This window comes from Meleagris gallopavo, chromosome 1 (genome assembly GCF_000146605.3).
Source record: "Meleagris gallopavo isolate NT-WF06-2002-E0010 breed Aviagen turkey brand Nicholas breeding stock chromosome 1, Turkey_5.1, whole genome shotgun sequence".
In the NCBI taxonomy this organism is placed as follows: Eukaryota; Metazoa; Chordata; class Aves; order Galliformes; family Phasianidae; genus Meleagris; species Meleagris gallopavo.
Genome location: NC_015011.2, coordinates 68432337 through 68453335, shown reverse-complemented (window position 1 = coordinate 68453335; position 20999 = coordinate 68432337). Strand labels below are relative to the sequence as shown.

Here is a 20999-nt window from a genome sequence, read left to right as displayed (position 1 = left end):
CATGCGGAGATAGCTGGTGGTTTTCTGACAGCGGTAAAACTCAGCTCTTTGGCATTGCCTTAAGAATGATGTGGCTCATTAGTGTGGTAGGAATCTCAGGAGGAATAGTCTGGGAAGGGAGGAGAAGAGACCAGATTGAGCAGGTTGGGACAAAGAACCAGAGCAATCTGGCAGAAAAGATGGGAGTCCTGGGCTTTGTCTTCTCTCTCTGTGCTAGAAATGAACTAATCATAGTAGGGACTGAGTGTCGTGGGGCCAGAGATGATTTAACAGAGACCCCTTCCCAGCATCCCATTTGTACCTAGAGCAGAGAAGACAGGATGGAAATAAAAATACCCTGCTTTTGCCTTCTCCACATCTAGGATTGTGAGAGTAGGGCACAACGGGCATGCTGAAGCTGGTTAGGACATTTCCTGCAAGGCTGGACCTATACTGGGACTTGGAGATGTTCTTTGTTTCTCTGTGTTTCCATTCAGTATTTAAAGCAGGAAAACTACTCCTCAGAAATAGAGAGGCTCTTCTGAAATGTTGATAGAGAGATAATATCTCCATGCCACAGGCTGATTAGGCACTGGCACAGGCTGCACTGAGACACTATGGAACTTTTAAAGGTTCAGCTATTTGGCTCCATGAGCAACCTGATCTGATGGGTGGCAACCCTGCCCACAGCAGGGAGGTTGGAACGGATGGGTTTTAAGATCCCCTCCAACCTGAGCCATTCTAGGATTCTGCAAAATTGAGCATCATAGTTTGATGAGGTAGAAAACACTACTACTCTGGGCCAAGTTGTCTCCTTCTTCTGATGTGAGACCAAAAACATCCTGGTGGGAAGAGCCCTTCTTGTGTACTGCCCTGACTACATTTTGGGGGATTAAATGCTTAAGACAGTTCTTTGCTAGCAAGAGATATCTGTTTCCAGGATCTGGGACTGGCTGGAGGGCAACAGGTGATGAGATCATGCTGGGGAATTTGGGCATGGTGTTAAGAATCAGCTCCAGCAGGCCTGCCATTAGAAGGGCCATTCCTCCAAAAGCCAAATCTTGTTCAGACTCACTGACACTTGCGGAAAGCCTAAAAAATTTCACATGAGTTGTGTGTATATACTGCCTGCTTCCTATGCTTCACTTCCCCTGGTTCTTATTATATGGAGTACCTAATGAAAGCCAGATCTATGCCTCCTAGGGCATTTAATGTGCTTTTGTGGCTTTGACTTTAACCGAGGCAGCCGCTGTCCCTTCCGTGAAATCCCAATGGGCTGCTTTGGGAACAGGCACCGTGTTATTGACATGCTTACTTGGCTTCAAGTGGGAAGTGAGCAGCAGGTGAACCCTTGAGATAAAGATCTAGATCATGTGCAAATACACCCAGCACTGAAAAGCTCAGGAAGAAAGGAGCAGAAAGCATGTCCTACAGTGGGCACGAGGTAAGTGTGTAAATTATTTTTTAATTAAAATTTCTCATGAAGCAATAGATTCTTGAAGGGAAATTCTGTTGTATTTTTCCTAACTACGTTTTCCCAAGCATTCTCTGTTTGCTAGAAACAAAGTCTCTGTAGCAAACAGGACTTTCTCTCCGCACAGTGAGAGTGTGAACAGGAGGGAAAGACAGGCTTTTTTGTGCTGCTTCAAGACACTTAGCTTCTTTTACCATGTGGATGTTTTCTCTCTTCTCATGTGATGTTTGAATCATCTTCAAGCTTTACGTGGCTCCAAAAACTCAGAACCAAGAAGACACAGATGAGATGTGATCCTCATGTCCTCATTGTTTGTTTCCTTCACTTGATTTTATAGTAGTAATAAAACCCATCTCTTCCCTCAACTGTAAAAAACAACTGGCAAAGCACCTGTAAGACTAACAGTGCTTAGCAATTCAGATTTGTAACTTACCACAGGCTCTCTGTCTCTAACATTTGTTTTCAATTACCTGGCATTTGTCTTGCTGGTGTGCACCATTAGATGCTGGTGCTGTAACCAGGTATGGAGGGACTGGGTCTCCTGACTGCAGCATGCAGTCTTGGAGCAATGAGAAAGAAAATTGCAGAGATAGATTTTGTTGTTTTGTCCTTGGATTGTATTGTTTTGTTTGTTTTGCATGATGTTTTTCCTTATTACATAGCTGCATGAGATCACTTCATACTTGAAATGATTCCTGGACTGTTTTATTCTGATGTTACTTTGTGAAATGTAAGAGTTTGGAGAAAAATAAAAAAGTGACACTAGTAAGGGTTGTATTAAATATGAAGATCCCAGCCTTCTGCCTAAAGGTGCTTCATAAGTCTGAAAGTCCTCAGGGAGAACTGAATGCCACATGCAAAGAGTAAGGATCTACCTCTCACTCTCTGTGTTACTGCTGCATTACAACTGCCATATCACTTCTAGTGATATCTAGTGATTTCTACAACTTTTTCTTCCAAACAGAATAAATTCAGCGATCTGATACATCTTTTATGTCTTTGTATTTTTATATGAACTTGGAAGTGCTTGATGCTTCTATTCATAATTGCAACTGCCTCTACTATTTTTGTAGGGGTTTTCTTGTTTGTTTTTTGTTGTTTTTTTTTCTTCACGAAAAAAAAACCCGCACATAGTGGATATTTGGTTTTCTGTATGGTTATATTTCTATATGCACATAAAGTTGCTGAAGGACAAAGCATTTTTTTCTTCTTTGGGAACAACTACAGCCAAATGTTCAGTGTTGTAGTAGCTTGGGCTGCTAGAAAGGGAGACCCTGAGGCCAGAAGATAATTAGCTGACTTGTTCTTGAGGTAAGAGGCTTAATAAAGTCTGTATCAAGTCTTCCAAAAGGAATGGCAGGCTGATGTGCATACTGTGAACAGCACATTTGTTGACATAGTTGTTTTCAGCTTGGAGTATCTGAAGATAAAACAAAATGACACTTCCCTACCTTTCTCTTTTGGAAACCATTAGTAGTAGTGGGGGAAACAGGATATTTAATGATAGTAATTACTTTGTTTTTCACATTTCCCTGTTCCTTATTCCCATATGGGAGACCATGGACCCTGATCTACATGTCCACATGGATGTATCTTCACATGTCTACTGCTGCATCCGAGAGAAAGCAGTCTTCACCCAGAATTACCAGTAACTTGCTTTTCACTGGGTACAAAAACATTGCTCAGGGTGAGATGCTGAGCATCACTGATCTCAAGAGTAAATGAAGAGGATAAGCACTTGCTTGGAAACATTTGAAAGAGAACAAAGAGTAGATGGACATTCTAGCCCTCCCCCATCCAAATATAATACAGTTTGTGAATCCTAAAACCTTTTTCAAAAGCAAAGAGTAAATAACCAACTTAGTCATCAAAGTGATTGTGAGTCAGTCGTCTTCAAAGCATTTCCATGGATTTCTTGAAGTTTCTTTCCAGAGTTTATTCCAAACGTTTTTGTGGGAACAATAAATTCTTCCTGTGTCACATTTAATTTTGGTCCATCAGACTGGTTCTCATTTTGGTTTTTCTTCTGGCACTAAAGGCTAATTTGCCTCATTTAACTGAACGCAGAAATTGCATCCAACATGACAGCCACTACCCACTTAATAATGGGATATTGTCTTTCCCAACTCGCACTCCCTTTAATTAAAAGCAGAGGGCTGACCCCAATACTGAACTCTGCACTATCACTCACTAATACTTTTACACATCGCTTCCCACTAAGGCTCAGCAGAGCACATGTGAGGCCTTGGATGATCAACTCTGTTTGATTGCTTGAGGTTGCAGCAAGAGCTGGTATCACCTCATCTGCTGCAGCAGCCTGGCCAGTGACAAGGGGACAGATGCTGGTGATAACTCTGCAGGCTCAGAACTGGAGCAGATTTGGTCTGGGAAACATGTCCATCAGTGCTCACATTTCATGATGGTTGGAATCAGGTGTTGAAACTTTTAGTCTTTCATGGTCGTTGTTTTTTAACTCTTGTCTTTTTGTGACTAAATCTGGGATGCTGACATGAATGGTTGTCCTGCTCAGGATCTCTCTTGGTCAGCAAGCTTCATGAGCTTATGAGCTGGTAGAGCACAGCAACAGCCACCCAGGACAAATTCTGTCCCAGATTTCCATAATAAATGCCTCAAAACTGAAGGGGTTAATCTTTCAGGGTTCTTCTGGGGGAGGTAGAGGAGCTAACTCAGGGCTTTGTTATCTGGGATTAGCAACAAAAAGCACAGAATTTGGCTGTTGTTAATGGCCTCCTTCATCTTTGTCAGAGGAGGTCTATCACAAGGCCACCCTCACTTTTTCTCCAATGCATAAAATGATGATAATGCCTGAAGTAATTCTTGCATCCCATAAGCAACACAAAATATTTCTGATGGTTAGTGCTAGAGAGCAGTTCTTGCTTCATTTTCCTCCTACCATAACTTCTTAGTCACTTGCTTACAAGCACAGCTGCACTGTGACGCTTCTCATTACCATATCTTTCCTGTATCCTTCTACGGTCCAGCCCCTGCCTCCAGTCTAGAGGCTTGACCTACCAGGAAGTTCTAATTTCAGGACAAGCACCCAACTAAATACTTAGTCACACCTGGCACCACCGAAGACTTTCTTTCGGCCTTGCATGAAAATTCTCACGCTTATTTACCTTTCTGCCACTATATACAGAGCGCTTAGTCTGAGTGGCTGAAAACCTTTTGGTATGTCTCTTCTCTTGCCTGTTTAGAAAACAGGACCAACCTCGCAGATCATAGAATTAGAGAATCGTTAAGGTTGGAAAAGACCTCTAAGATCATCCAAGCCCAATTGTCAACACATCAGCACCATGCACACTAAACTATGTCCCTAAGTGATACATATGTCCTATGAGGAGCAACTGAGTGAACTGGGCTTAGTCTGGTGTAAAAGGAGACTGAGGGGAGACCTCACTGCTCTCTTCAAATACCAGAAAGGTGATTACAGCGAGAGTGGGGTTGGTCTCTTTTCAGTGATGACAGGTGACAGGATGAGGGGAAATGGCCTCAAGTTGTGCCAGGGGAGGTTTAGGTTAGATATCAGGAAAAACTTCTTTACATAAAAGGTTGCTAAGCACTGGAATAGGCTCCCCAGGAAGGTGGTTGAGTCACCATCCCTGAATGTGTTTAAAAACCGTTTGGATGTGTTGCTCAAGGACATGATTTAGTGGTGCATTGTTAGAGTTAGGATAGTATGGTTAGGTTGTGGCTGGATTTGATGATTTTGAAAGTCTTTTCCAACCTGAGAAATTCTGTGATTCTATGATTTACGCATTTCTTGAACACCTCCAGGGATGGTGACTCCATCACTTCCTTGGGCATCCCATTCCAATATCTCACCACTCTTTCTGAGAAGAAATTTTTTCCTAACACTGTTGTGCCAGACGAGGTTCCTAGCATGAACCTCCCCTGGCATAACTTTGGGCATTACCTCTTGTCCTATCACTGTTACCTGGGAAAAGAGGCTGATATCCACCCAACCACAACCTCCTTTCATGTAGCTATAGAGAGCTATAAGGTCTCTCCTGAGCCTCCTCATCTCCAGATTAAACAATACTATTTCCCTCAGCCTCTCCTTGGAAGACTTATATTCCAGACTCCTCACCAGCTTCATCACCCTTCTCTGGACAAACTCCAGGGCCTCAATGCCTTTCTCGTAGTGAGGGGCTCAAAGCTGAACACAGTATTTAAGTTGTGGCCCCAAGAGGGCTGAGTACAGAGGGAAAATAGCCTCCCTGCTCCTGCTGGCAACACTATTTTTCATACAAGTCAGGATGCCATTGGTATTCTTGGCCACCGGGGCTCATGTTCAGACAGCTGCCAGCTAAGACAGGGAGCTTATAAGTATGAAGGAAATCAACTTTTTCTGAAGCTAACAATTGGCCTTAGCCCACTAGATCCCTCTGAAGGGCCTTCCTACACCTCTCAAGCAGATCGACACTTCCTCCCAGCTTGGTGTCATCTGAGCGTGGGTGCACTCAATTCCCTTGTCCAGCTTATCAATAAAGATAACAACAGAACAGGCTTCAGTATTGACCCCTCAGGAGCACCACTCCATTTCAGGTTTTGCAGCAGGGAGAGTATAAAGGACAAAAAAACACATTTCACACCCACAGTGGTCAGATTTGCTAACTGTCATGCAAGCAAATGCGGGTTCAGATAGCTAGTACAGAGTGTAATTCAATTTTTCCACTGCAGTGCTATGTATAATGTGTATTTAAAGTAGAAACTGCGGGGGCAGACAGAAATCTACATTTATAATGGTTAGCTTCTAGAAACCTAGATTCAATCTCTCTCCAGCATGTCCCAGTGATGAACTGGGCTGGATTTGCATTAGCATGTTGGCTTTGCCTGGGAAGCATCTCTGCCTCCTGCTAGAACAGAGATAAGAGCCAGGTTTTGCATGCTTCTACCAAGGGTGACCTTGGGATAGGAAGATGAAAAGAAGGCTATCTTGAAAGTCAACATAGAGATCATATCAGCCAGAAATTATGCTGACTCCAGCAAGAAATCTTTTTGCAACTCATCATTTCCATCACCCTAGACAGGAAAATGCATTGTTTGTGCATCTGCCCAGCAAAAAAAGCTTTTTGCTTTGGCTGAAGCAGAAATGCAGTGGAGCAAGTCATGGGACACGGGAGAAAAGTTCTGTTGGTTAATGAGGATGAGCTGCAGTAGTTCCAACCCAAGGACATATCCTAATCCACCCCACAACCTGCTGCTCTAGGTATTCTGCAACTTCTCCACAATTTCTGTGTCTCTTTTGGAGTTTATACCACACTTGAGAAGCACATAACAGACAATGAACAAGCAAGGCTTTAATGTTTTCTGCTCAGTTCTCACCTTTCATTCACACTTCAGTGCCCCAGCTGTGAACTTCTCACCCTGAACTTCTTTCAGGTTTTCAGACTTTGCAGCAGACGAATCTTAGACCGTAAATCTACATTTCAGACAGTGATATCTCTTGGGCTATTCCCCTCATTATTCCACTGCAATTCACTTTCTGTCAACCTGCTGACTACTGAATTGCATGTGTTCACTTTTCTCCTGTGGGAAGGAGAAAAAGGAGACAGTTCTGAAAGGATGGAGGCCATGTGATACAGCAAGAAGAATTAATACTTCACCAGCCTGTTCCACAGGAAAACTGCAGCTCTACCAGCGAGAGAGCCGAAAGAAAACCCTCCTCTGATGGCTAGAGCAAAGGTAAGCAAAGGAGGAATGGAATGTTTGGTTTGGGGCAAGGACTCCAGACTATATTCTGTCATTTCTACTTCCTGCTTCTTACTCGCTGGACTAAGTGTGCTGCAGCCATGAGACTGGGCACAGCCCATTTGTGCAATGTCTACACACATGGGCAGTGGGATCCTCTTTTCTGATGCTTTAACATCAGGAACAGCACTGGGGGCAGATTCCACTTACAGTAAGAGCTCTGGCTCGTGGAGGGTGAGTTAGGTTGGAACAGCAGCTCCTGGGTTGCCCCAGGGGACCGGCTCAACTTTATACAGCATAGAAGGCAACTGCAGGATGAGATAAATTGTGGCACTGCCTACAGAGGGCTACACTCTGTTTTTGAAACTTCAGTGCTCAGTAAAATAAGCTCATTTTAAAACTGAGTTAGCTGATAGAACAAACAGCTTAGATATGTAGTAATATATGTATGTGTATATATATATATTGCAGGGGGGTTGGAACTTGATGATCTTAAAGACCCTCTCCAACCCAAGCTATTCTATGATTCTTTAATAGAAGTCCCAAACAACAATCTGTTTTAACAGTAGACCACTCTATCTTCAAAGTAACACCCCAGACTGTCACCACAGGGTCCTACAGCAATACAGGGAGAAGTATTTCTTGTGAGACATTGAAGTAAAATGAAGGCATAGACAGGCACTGTCCTTCACAATATTCCCTCTACTCCCATACACATCCCAGACTCACACATTTGTCTGCCACTGGCTTAGTCATCACAGATTAAAAAAAGAAAACAAGGCAAGACTGGTTGAGCCAGTAGTAGAATTTTGCTAATTAATAGCAGCCAGGAGCAGGGACAACAACTTGCTGCTCAGCCTTGCTGACTGCTCACACAATAAACCAAAACCATCATTCCAGCAAGAAGGTTACCACAGATCTCTGCCATAAAAGGAGTAGGTTGCTCTTAAAATCTAACTGACGTGGATGATAAATGTAGGACTGTCTAAATAAGAAACAGCTCACTTGGCTGATTATCTATGCTGGCCCCTACTGCTGCTGAAGGAGTCCCTCTGAACTACCCAGAGCAAAATAAAAACCAGCTGAGCATCTTTTCTTAGATGGCTAGTATTCGCATTCACATCCAAAATTGTCTATCTTGCTGTCTTGCTATCTTAGCTTCATTCTTGGCATGAAACTGGCCCTGAGGTACCAGATTGGGAAGGAGAGGCAAGCGTGGGTTCAGAGCTCTTAAACCTTCAGCTTAAAAATCACACTCACAAATGCAAAATTTTCACCTTCCTAAACAGCAGACTGTTCTTCAAGACAAAAAAATAAATAGAGACTTCCCCAGGCTAGCACTCAACAAATGGCAAACTGGTACGTGCCAGAAGACCAAGTCTGGTCTGCCTGTAATTTCAAGTGGAATCACATCTAGTTCTTCAGTGCCAACATCTGGTTAACAAGCTTGGTTTTGCAGCCAATCAAATTTATAATAAATAAAACAGCAGCCTCTAGTGTGAGGAAGAGCATAACACCATACAACACTTTTCATTGGAAAAAGGCGTCAGACAAAGGCAAGGATGTTTTTCTCCTTAGAAAAATAACATATTGAGCTTCCAGTTAAATGCTTGTCTCTCTCCCCAAATTACGCTGTCCCCCCCCTCAGCCCCTGCCCTCATTTTGGGATATCTGAAGTGATCAGAAAGACTGAATGTTCTTAACAACTAAGAGAATCCTAGATTTACAATCTAGAGATGTAACAAGTGTTTCCCAAGTCCTTTGAAGTAGGGAAACAAAGCTCACTCCATCATCTGTTCTCTGTCTTGTTTCACACATACATGTCCAAACAGCAGCAGCTTGCTACAAATAAGTTGAAAATTTAAGGTTTATTAGAAAAATACTTCATCTTTTATGGTATTGCACATTTTACACACCCAGTTAAAATGCTTTTTATCACTTTCATTCAAATTCACAATTTGTTAGTAAGTTCCTCATGCAATTTCAGCAGCTAACATACTTGCACAGTCAGAATGAGCACCTGTAATAGAAGAGCATCTTACTGAGGGGCAGAGAGCATTTTCAGGAAAAACAACTCTTTGTACTGGAAAATCACAGGAGCAACACCATGATGGTACAGCTTCAGGAGTTGTTCCAAGTTCCCTCTCCATTCACCAAGGATTTTCAGGGGATGGAAAACCAAAAGTCATGACTAAATGTGTCACAAGTCAAGACTTAAAATAATGAATAGGTTAACTGGAACGCAGCTCTGCTTTAAATGACAAGCTGTTATTCCTTCCTCTGCCACACTTACAGATTCAGGAACTCTAATGAGTTCGTTCATCTTCGATGACTGAAAGTACAGTTCTGTTTACTGAAAAATCCCTGAGATTAAACAGCATCAAGCTTCTTTTCTATAATGAGAAACACACAACAGGATTAAGTTTCAAATTTCTTGGATAAAAAATCTCTCACCATGTTTGTATTTTCCACTTCAGTGGAAAAAATAGCAGTGTAAAAGCCAACATCTATTGCATTATGTTTTGAAGAGGTTTAAAACAAAAGAACTCAAATTAAAACATCTTAAGGTAGATCAAGTCTATTATCTTGGGAGACTGTGGAAGGCACTGGAGCAAATAGCTTCCATAACTTTACTCAGTCCCTGTCAGAATTATAAGATGGCATGAATAATTTGGAGAAACTAACCAGGGAAAGGGAGAGAGAGGCAATACTGACAGTAGTATGTAGGTACACCTACTAACAAGGTACTGTGGGACTGGTAACTGGTGATACCACTATGAACCACACATAACTGGCAGCGCACATCTTGACTGGCTGATGGTTTATTGACTCCAGTGGCTCCTGATTGCTTACCCTTCTTTTCCTCCCATTTGCATTTTAACATCTACCTCTAGGAGTAATCGCAAGCAACTCTACTCAGAAATCTAACTGAAATCACTGTCCATGAGGCTGAGTGCGCCAGGAAAGTTGGAAGTGAGTTCATATCCACTAGAAAGTACATCAATACCTACTTTGAGAAAGGGCTGTTGTACCCATTAGACTTCGAAATGCAACAGTCAGACATTCCACGTGAAAAATAAAAATACATAGCCATTGGCATCAAATTCTGCGTGTTCCTTAACTGTAGGCTCAGGCACCCTGAAGAATGAACTCAGTCACAATTATTCTACTTCTTCTTGATCCAGTGAACTCAAAGCTTTGTCCTATAATAGAGAAAGAAGACTTAAAAATTTTAAAAGCAATGATGACTCTGATCCTAGTTTCAAATCTGCTGGGGTCAATCCAGTAGAATTTCCTGACCTCACATGCTGTCTATTCCAATGGACATATACTTTACAGTGGTTTATGAAGTACAAATCTACTAGGATCTCTTGCCTCTCAACAAGGTAGGTGAACAAGTTACAAAGGGCAGCAGCTCTGCACCACTGCTGGCAAAAAGCACTTTGCACAGTGCTGTTGAAGATAAATACATGTTCTTGTGTATGGAGAGGCGAACATAAAACATACCATAAGGGCAGACTGTATGAAGTGATGAACTGCTATGCTGCTCCCAGAACTTTAGGGAGACTTTAGGGAGAAGATTAAGATTACGTCAAGCATGTGGTGAAGTTTCCTGGTGTCTTTCCTAGTCTTCAGGTTTTTGTGGTGGAGAGTGTCTGTCCTGAGCAGCTCCCCGTGAATGTCTCCTATTAATTTTTGAATCTATGTGAATAAACAGCTTGCAGCATAGAAGATGTATTGTAGCAAGCAAATTCACAGCTTAAGTACACACTGTGTTCAAGAATAACTTTTAGGTTTGATTTGCATCTGGCCCATGCTAGTTCTGTGAAAGTATGTACTTCTAGATTATGTATGAGCCAAGGAAGGCAAAACTCTTACCCAGCCCCCACGATCACGAATCCAGGGACTGAAGTGCTCTTGAAGGTATTTTAATCCAAAGCCCATGACCAGGTTCATAGGATGATTGTCCACAGCAGTAAGTCTGGTGGCAACTTCCAGTGCAAAGGCAACTTTGGTGCATTGTAACTGGTCTTCTGTCTCGTTTATGGAATCTGCTGAGACATTCTCCAGGAATAAATCGGTGAGTCTCTCGAAGAAGGTATAGGACAGCATATCTTCAAAACGCTGATAGAAACTCCTGTCCTTTTTGAACTGAAAAATAAGAATAAAGGTTGAGCCACTTCTGCTGTAATTGCTTTATCTTTCCTACTTGGAAAGGAGAGCATCTCTAGATATACATGCAATACAAGCTAGTTGTGGTGTTGAATGCAGGAGATGATACACAAACCTTGCATCTCACTGCAGAGCTATTCCTTCAGGGTTTGGAAATGTCTCTACATTCTTGTCTAACAAAAAAAAAAATTAACTTTAGTTTTTTGGGATTTGGGTGAGAGAAGCAGAGAGAGAGAAAGCAAAATATGTGTGACATTGGTATGTCACTTCACCTGTAGCTGAAGGCATATGGAAGTACAGGGGCAGTGTGAGGATGACATTGAAAGCAATGTGAGGAGAAATGCTAGCAGCACCTGCTGTACTAAGTCCCATTTGCAGTTAAAGAAGGGTATTTAGAAGACAAATACCTGTATTTTTACAGAGAAAATACTCCTACTAATGAATATATGCAAGACTTCTTGTATAGATTCTGAGCAGAACTTTCAAAATGCACTCAGAAGTCTTATTTCCCTTTCTCTATAGCAATTCCCAAAACTGTAGGTTTTCTTTTCCTCCACTGAGAACTACATGTACGTCAAATTTAATGCAAGCACAAGAGGTTCTCAGAGTCAGTCAAGTGCTCAAAGTCTTGCAAAACTCAATGGGATTGAGGCAGGTGAACCTTCAAAGTGTACATCTTTTTGTTGTCTTCCTCCTACACTTCAACAGAGGTCTATGCAGGTCTTCTGGTCTGAAGATTAAGATTTCAGAATGAATGGTGGTGGATTCAGAAAGCCTCAAATGGTGCAAAGAGAGATTCAGGATAGAGAGAGAGAGGAGGGCTACGAAACATTCACTCCTGGCAAATCTCTCTCTCCACTCTAGCCTGTGTAGCTCCTGAAAGCAGAAGGACTTACCCTTTCTTCCAGCTGATCCCCTGATTTTCTTAACAGTGCAACTATTGTTTGTATTGTCTTTTCTTCATCTGTTAAAGAAAAGAGATCGACATAAATATTGCTGCCTTCCAGTAGGATCCAGAGATCAAACCATGGCAAAGTCTTTATGTTACTTAATCATGAAGAGATGATGTTTTGTGGCAAATTCACAAAGTTGTGTATCCAGGATGTATAATCTCAAAGTTCTAGTCTGCATGGAACAGGCAATACTTTTTCTCTGCATTATGTTTTGCTCCATTTAAGAACCTTGGAAGGAGCCTTAGTATCCTGCTGCCAGCCCTGTAAGCTTTGAGATACGGCTGATAAGAGAACAAAGCAGCAGCTAGCAAAAGCTGAAGAATATGGACTTGAAATTAGGGGAGATTCCTCTCCTGATTGCCAATTGCACTTTCTGCAACTCATTAAAACAAACGCTGGGTTTAACAAATTACAGAAAATGTAAGCATGACAGGCTCCCTCTTGCAACCAGAAATCCTGAGGAAGCTTGCACTAACTGCAAACTTCTGCAGATGCCATGGAAGACAGACAGTTCAAACATTTAACAGATGTTGCTGGTCAATCTTGTTCTCTCACTGAAGAGGGACTGACATCATTGTTCCAGAAGCAGGTCTTTGGCCTAAAAGACCTAGCAAACTGTTTTGTCCCCAGTACTGCCACTCCTAAGCACTGCTCTGACACCCTGTCACTTTGCTGTCATTCTCCTTTTGCATGTCACACCTGCCTCAATTTTTAAGGATGCTTCCTTTAACTGCAGTAGCAAGTAGCAAAGGATATCCCTGAAATATGGGGAACAGGGCAGGAACCAGCAGAGTAAACTTCCCCCTTCACAGCATCTTACCACAGAACTTCGGAGTGCTTCACCATTCCTGGAGAAAGTGCCTTGCTCTGCAACACCAACCTGATCTATTGCCTCTGAGAATGAAATTCTTCCCCCTTACCATTTCCTTCACCATCATATTCGTCAGTACTATCTCCACTATCTCGTTCCAGAGCCTGGGTATGCACCAATATCTTGAATGTCACATTTGAAGGAGATGACTGAGGCCTGGTAGTCACAAGCTTGGAGAGTTTGTCTACAATATGGTTGACATCTGCTTTTTCACCTGGTTGGGAAGAAGGATGGGAAATAAAGAAGGTAAGTAATCTTGGCCAGAAATATTTCAGAGATTTACTTATTCATATGTTTGCTGAGGTGGAATAATAAGAGATACAGCTTCTACTACTGGGAAGTAAATGGGGAACAGGGTGAGGTGCCACTGAGGTCTTGCTGATACCTGCAGAGACCATGGTCATGAGTTGGGAGGACCATCAAAATTCCTGAGAGCTTTCCTTAGCAATGTAAAATGAAATGGAAACTAAAATTGACACAGCTGATTGTGATATCTGGATCCAGATGATGGAAGGTTATGGCCAGCAAAACGTATTGGGATGACACAATGACTCTTTATTGGAAGATGCTGTGGAGTTTGGCAGCAGGGAGAATAATGATCCTTTGGTGGGCAGGATCTGGTCCAAGTCAGTTAAACTGATTGAGAATGAAGTGTTAGGCTAGAGGAGTCAGTGGGTGATGAATTTTAGGAATATTTTTACATGCAGTGAAGTAAGAGAGAAACTGCTGTGATACCAAGGGTCAGTGAGCCATCAGGATCGCACTGGGACCAGTCAGACAAACACCTGTATAAAATATGGCAATATATCATATGCTGTATTTGGTGATTTAATGCAGATACTTCAGCATCCTCTCTCAATCTTTCATGAAAAGTTAAGGTACAGGTCACTTTCCAGAGCAAAAAAAAAAAAAAATTGCCTACAGTGCAGCAGCTTACATAGGGCCAGAGTACAAGATATGCATGTGAACTGATCACGAATGTTGAATGCATAACTACCACCACTAACTCTCCTTCTAGTATATGGAAGGGCAGATCCAGACCTGATATGGAAAATGCCCTCCTCAAAATCCTGTAACCTCCCCAACTCAGTGTCAGACAAGGAATTATTTTTAAACCCATCTCAGTCAGGATCTGTACTTGAGAAGAGTCTTGTGGCAGTGATAACAACAAGTAAATAAGGTTTATATAACTGTGGAAGACTTTGATGTTTCCGATACACAGTGGGATTACAAGAGGCAGCCCAGACACATGAACTGCTCCCTAATTGAGGCTGGCTGCTTCTGATTGCTTGGCACCAGAGCTACAAGGAAAGCCTAGCACTTCAATCTCTGTCATGGAACATATATTCCATGGTAAAACTCTTTGAAAAGGCCTTCCAACAATCTCTCTTCCTTGATTTTAGCATGGAGATTTGCAGTCTGTCCAGTGCTTCACATTTTCACAGGTATGAAAATAAAAATACAATGCTCATAAAAAGCAACCTGGACAATTGCATAATATTTATCTTCATGTGATGAAAAACCAAAAAAGCTGGTCACAAGCATGAATCTCATGTGAAAGCTAGTGATGATCTATCCAGCAATCTGATTTCCTAAATGGAAAGCAACAGCACATGATGAGCAATTCATAAATCATTTAAGGTATTTAGCGAGTAAATGAAGGACAGACAGCAAAGGAAAAACTAAGACATACTTTGCTCATGAAAACTCCTTTTTTGTTGGCTCCCAGTGCAGGTATCAGAAGTGGAGAAATCTTCCATTTGACTATTAGGTGCACATGTTTTTGTGGGACTTTGCTGCTCTGCTCTGCTGCAGAAAAAGGGCAGACAATATCTTGACAAGAATTTTTGTTTGGGTTTCTTTTTGCTTTTCTGTTTCTTTGCACCATGCTGCAATTCTGATGCTTGGTTTGGCCCACTTTTATCCCTTTGATGTTGGATCTCCTCTTCACTCCTGATTAAGGATGATGTTTTCAGCACATTTGCCTCATTTTTCAGAAGTTTCTTATATCTGCTGGCTGGCAGCCTCCGTTGGGCATAGGCCATGAGGATCCTGTATTCTATAGTGTCTTGCTCTTTGTCTTCCAGCAATATTTCTTCCATACTGACATCATTTGGTGAAGACATCTCAGTTCCTGCAAGAACATACTCTTAGTGTTAATGGCTTAGGGAACAGCCTGTCTTAAAAACCCCAGTGATAGAAATACTGCATTACCTGGAAATCATAGAATCACTGTTTTCTAGAAGAGAATTTGGTTACTAAGCTATACCTCAAATGGTTATCAAAGCTATAAAATAAAAGTAACGAGATACAGTACTCACTTTCAATTGCATTGTGTTCATGAGTAATTTTTTCTTCCAGTATTTATTCAGCCCAAGTAATATTTGCCCAACACCATTTTCCCTCACTGAAAGGCAGCTTACGATAAAAAATATTTGCCCCAAACCCTTGGGGTACTCATACTTCAAAGAAAAGAAGCAGCTCATTTTACCACACAGGTAAAAGGACTGAATCCTAACAGCAGTGATTTCTTCTGGAGAAGCAGAAGCACATAGTAGGAAGGATTAAGAAATTCAAGGAGTATTCAATAGTTGGGGTGCAGCACAGGAAAATAGTATAGTATCTGTATATAATAGTATCATAATAGTGTCTGATTTTCAAGTTGGAAAGAAAAATGATCATCAAAGCACTGCAAAGGAAAGACCTGTGCTGTGCTCAGATCATGCCACAAGGCAAGCATCTAACTAAATATAAGTTCTGCTGTCAGAGGAAGCTTTGGCAAATTTGGGTCCTGATTGATTTAGGTGGAAAACAGTCAAAAACTGGCCCAAACATTAGGAAAAACTATTATGATATATTTCATATTCTCAGCTGTTCTTTCACTACAGGGGACCCGAGTCAACAATCTTACATGCTTGACTGTGTGCAATGTCTAGGGTGGTGGCACCTTTTATTGTAACTTGCACTTGTCTAAACAAATATAACAATCACAAAGCATGCATATGCGTTTTTCCATCTTGCTGTATGCTTTGACACTGTAACTTAACAAGCCACTGTCCTGCTCAGTGCAAAACATTATTTCATGTTTTCTTTGCACTGGACTCCTTTGCCACCCAGGCTCTGAAGCCATAGCATCAAGAGGAAGAACAAGGACTGTTCAGCTGTGATGCAGCCACCCCTCCAGCCACCCCAGTCACATGAAACTGCACTCTTCCTGTAACCGGGGCTTCTGTTGCCTACAAGCCAAAATAGGAAGCTTTGTTCCCACTGCCTTCTCCTGAAGAAGTACCAAATTCATACATATTATGCCCTCAGGTGAAGAGGAACAAATGTAACCTATTTTCTTCCAGCCTGGAATATCATTCAGCTATTTGCAACTTTGAATAAAACACTCTCGCTGATACACAACCAAATGGATGCTCAGATCCTAAGTGTGGAGTCACTGAAGTGACTGATTAGTAAAAAAAAAAAAAGATTTCCTTGCCCCAGAAAATGATAGAAAGAAATAAATCTCAGTTGATTGATTGCCTTATTTTAAATACTACTTTTAATGTAAGATTCATTTTGGTTGAGTTTCAAAATTTTAACTTTGTAAGTAACTTTAATAAAATCATTTATGTCAGTATGTGCCATTCTACCTATATCTGCAGAAAGCAGCTGATGTAACAAAACTTGGACATGCCACGTACTTCCACCATGCTAAACTGTTTTGTTGTTGTTAATGAGAGAAAAGAGAGAGAAAAAAAAAGTAAGATTAAAAAAAGTCTTTCTTAACAAATGTATGAGCACCAGAGATTATTAGCACCAACTCTAAGCCCCTGGCTTACATGTGCTCTTAGTTCAGCACTGTCCTTATCAGGAAATGGGAAGGGGATGAGGAAAGGGAAGGGAAAGGAGAAAGAGCCAAGGAGGAATCCTGGAAATATCACAATGTAGGTTTGATGTGTCTGTTCCTCTTTGCACTAAATGCAAAAAACAAAACAAAACAAACAAACAAACAAACAAAAAACAACACTGATGCTAAATGCATCAGTGCACTCACAATCTGCATCATGTTTTAGAGGCTATTATTCTCTCAAGAGAAAGGTCTGTATCCAGATGCTGTGCTGAGATGTTGCTAGTTTCCATGGTCACTTTAGAACAAAGCATCAAAGAAATGAGAATGGAAACAGTGTGACAGGTGTTGGGAGAGAGAAAGGGGGGGAAAAATTCCAACACATCCATTAGTTGAGAAAGATGATTTGTTTATCTTCCAGGGAACTTCTGTATTAATTCACTCCACAGATGAGCCAAAATGTGGTTTCTCAGCTGTGTTCAAGTGAAGCTTCTGACTCACCACTGTCCCAAGCCTCCAACAACCTGTCTCCAACACATAGCAACGCTCTGAAATTTTCCCTGACTACACATCTGATTGAGAACAGGTGACATAGGTGACAGACAGCTCTCTGTTGCCTATTAGAGTATCCAGTCCTGGCCTGGTGGGGGCCCATCCTGCTTGAAAACTCTTGCTCACAAATTCATTCCAAAAGCAGTCCTTGTTTGCTGAGCACAGGAGGATGGGGGAGAAGGTGACAGTGGCCACTCTCTTGCAAGTTGCTGCCTCCAGATATTCAAGGAGTCAGCAAGAGCTTGATGCAAAGGAAACTAAAAGCAAACTGTTACAGGAAACAAACTCAGTGGAGAAAAGGAAGTAGGAGCTTGAAATACAGGAAAAACAGGGAGAACTGAAATGCTGCAAGACTGAAACAGGCTACTTCTTCATTGTGTGCCAGGAGGGGGTTACTGGTGAACATAGCAGAGATCAGACACCTAAGGTCAAACACTAACGATACTTAAAACAGAACAGTCTTCCTCATCTCTATTGGATATAAAATAAAACTAAAAATAAATAGTAATATAAATATTATATAAGCTATAAACAAATTATTTTAAAAATAGAAGTTTCATTCCCAAACATCAAAAAGAATGATCTGTAATAGCATAAAATAATCACCACAGTTGTATAACCTAGAATATCACTTGAACAGTATGTGTTAAGAACTGCCCTACCCAAACCAATCCTGAAAGTGGCTGTACAGATAAAAATCAAATAAGGGTTCAAAGGTTGGTGTCCTAAGCAAAGCTAAATGCAGGAGGAATAGTGTAATTACAGCTTCCTGGTACATAACAGCAAAGGAGCACCTGCATCTTCAGATGCAGCTGTATAGCTAAACCTGCTCCTTGCTCCTTACTCCTTCCCAGGGAGCCCCTGAGAAGTGAAACAAATCATTCTGATAAGAATGTAGAATAGGAGCTTCCATACTGAGACACTGTTTTGTATCCAACTAGATCAGAAGAGCCTAAAAAGAGAACAAAGTGTACTCTGTAGATTACGTATTCTATCACTCACAGAGAGCAAGAAAAAGATATCACCATGTGCTGTTTGGTTTGGACAGAACAAGTAGTATACTTGTTTTTCAGCTCATTTTAAAGTGTGAAACCTTAATTGTTGGCTTGTATTTCTCTTTAGAATTACTTCTTCATATGATAACCATATTTCCCTAGTACCCCATCTAATACGGACTGGGGACAGGACAAGTTTTTTGCAGAAAGAGCACTCAATTTGCATGAACCCTCCCAGAAATAAGTTTCTACTCAAAAAGACTTTAATGCAATCATTGATCTTTTTTGGCAAGTGCTTGGAAGTCCAGCTGAAAACAGAATCTGCATATTATTTCCTAGAATGATTAAAAGAAAGTTGAAGGATCAGATGATGGAGGGTAACAGCGCAGTCTCATTCTGTCTACTTAAAAATACTCTGGTCTAAATTATTTATCTTCTGGAGCTTGCAGACCTCAGAGGAAGTAGCACTATCCCCTTCTGCTTCAGTATATTGTGAAGATTCAAAAGTAGGTGAAATGACTTTTGATTTGGAGGATGCCCACTTCTAGACTCGTGTTTGGCAAAACTTTGTGAAGTCATATCTTGGCTATGCCATTTCTTGACTTCTTTTACATTGTTTTTAGAAAATATCCACAGGTATAAAACCCGAACTACCACAGCAGCTAACTGTAAAGTCCCCCGGTCTTGTGGTCAACAGACAGTCCACCTGAGTCCAAACTTGTGGCTGCCCCATTCATGCTTCCTGAGCTCCTTCTCTCCTCCTGACTTTACTACCTTGCCTCCTGCGCTTCTTTCTCCAACACCAACAGAGCAGAGCATCTGCAGACATGATCACCCAATCTGTCCTCTGTGGGAGGGTTCCTCTCACTGCATCGTGGGGATTTTTCTACAAATGGCTGAGGAACCTTGAACTAGCAGAGGCAAAACACTATCAGTGCTGGCCCTGATGTTTGGTTTGGTTCTTATAGAGAAGATCAGAACTGTCACAAGTCTCCATAGGCCACACATATGTGAGTAGTACACTTCTCTGAAAGCAGTATTTCATGCCTATTGACTCAGGCATTCCCATAAAACCCTAATTGGTTTGTTGTTTTCTGAGCAGGAGAGTCTATGCTGTTTTAAACTGTACAAATGCTGTGGAAAGCTATATTACACTTGAGGCCACATCCCTTCTCAAGTACTGCAGTGCAGTTTCCTCCAGAATGGAAAGCAATGAGATGCAATTTGAAAGATTATGTGCTCCTTATTAAATCTTAACTGAATAGGAACCACATAGTTAGTAAACAGTTACAACAGCATGCCAGGATAAACATCCCCAGTGGCAACAGATTTTTCATAAAGACGGTTGTGCAAGAGATACAATGCACGCTATACAGAAAGGTCTATGCTGATACACATCTTTCAGAGGAGAAGTGATATACTGGTCTGTGCCAGCCCAGAGGTTTTTCTCTTATACAAAGACACAAGGCTGCCCCACGCTCAGACTTGAGAAGAGAATCCATACACCATCTGACTACATAAATTCACTGACGTACTCCTGAGTTTTAAATCCAGTTTTTCACAGCTAAATGTGGTGCACTTGGAAGAAGAGAACTTTGCTATACTTGGCTATGTATGTCAGGCACACCATCAAACACAGCAAGGCTTGTGCAGCAGTTCCAAAAATCCTAGGACAGTTCCCTCCTTTGCTTTTTGACATCTTAGCTAAGCCTGACAGGACATTGCTTTGAATTAACCATGATAAATGTGGCAATTTAATCCATACACAAATAAGATTCAGTGAACTTCATTCTGGATTATGGACAATCAAGCATTGTAAGTAAGAAACAAGGTTCAGAGAGGAAAAGGGTATTTATTACCTTCTGGATCTACTGCACCAGCAACACCGTGTGCCTGATGACCTAAGTTCTTTCTCCTTTTCTTCCAGTGACTACACTTCTTGCTTTGGTAGAACCAGCCTTTTAAGCACAGGAGTTACCTTCACAAAAAAAAAAAGAAAAAAAGAAAAAAAGAAAAAAAGAAAAAAGAAAAAAAGAAAAGAAAAAAAGAAAAAAAGAAAAAAAGGAAAAAAAGAAAAAGAAAAAGGGAAAAAAAAGAACAGAAAAAAGAATTTAACTTCCTTAACTTCTTCTATTTAACATTTTCAGCCTCTCATGGAAATATGCGCATAAAGCTTCACTACTGCACTTCCTTATGAGAACAATGTTCAAACATCTCACAGCTCATTCGTAGAAAGAAGAAGGGTGGAGCCTTCCCTCAAGCATATGACTGGTGCTAAGCAGCAAGTAAGGCGAGTGGGAAAGTCTACAATTGCTCTGGGCTGCTTGCTAAGTATGTTTTTTTCCTTCAAAAAAAGTAATTTTTTTTTTTTTTTCCCCCACTTCATGGTAAAAGTTAAATGAATTATCATTCTCATACAGATTTGCGTGTGTGTGTGTGTTCTGAAATCAAC

General features: G+C 41.2%; 1 protein-coding gene across 1 annotated transcript; it reads right to left on the bottom strand.

Annotated features, from left to right (window-relative positions):
* Positions 1 to 9017: 9017 nt before the first annotated feature.
* Positions 9018 to 20733, bottom strand: BCL2L14 (BCL2 like 14). Its single transcript, XM_010716098.3, has 6 exons — positions 20407 to 20733; positions 14859 to 15299; positions 13215 to 13379; positions 12238 to 12305; positions 11048 to 11320; positions 9018 to 10371 (listed from the first exon to the last, which is right to left on the bottom strand). Exons 2-6 carry the CDS (start codon positions 15289 to 15291, stop codon positions 10330 to 10332), a joined length of 981 nt encoding a protein of 326 aa, XP_010714400.1. The 5' UTR covers positions 15292 to 15299; positions 20407 to 20733; the 3' UTR covers positions 9018 to 10329.
* Positions 20734 to 20999: the final 266 nt, after the last annotated feature.

Bases quoted from the DNA above. Each gene is read 5' to 3' on its own strand.
- BCL2L14 (XM_010716098.3), bottom strand. From the start codon at position 15,291: ATGTCTTCACCAAATGATGTCAGTATGGAAGAAATATTGCTGGAAGAC. The intron at 13,380-14,858 runs GTATGTCTTAGT...CTTCCCAACCAG, and splicing joins AAGGAGTTTTCATGAGCAAA to GTGAAAAAGCAGATGTCAAC. The intron at 12,306-13,214 runs GTAAGGGGGAAG...TTTCTTTAACAG, and splicing joins ATATGATGGTGAAGGAAATG to ATGAAGAAAAGACAATACAA.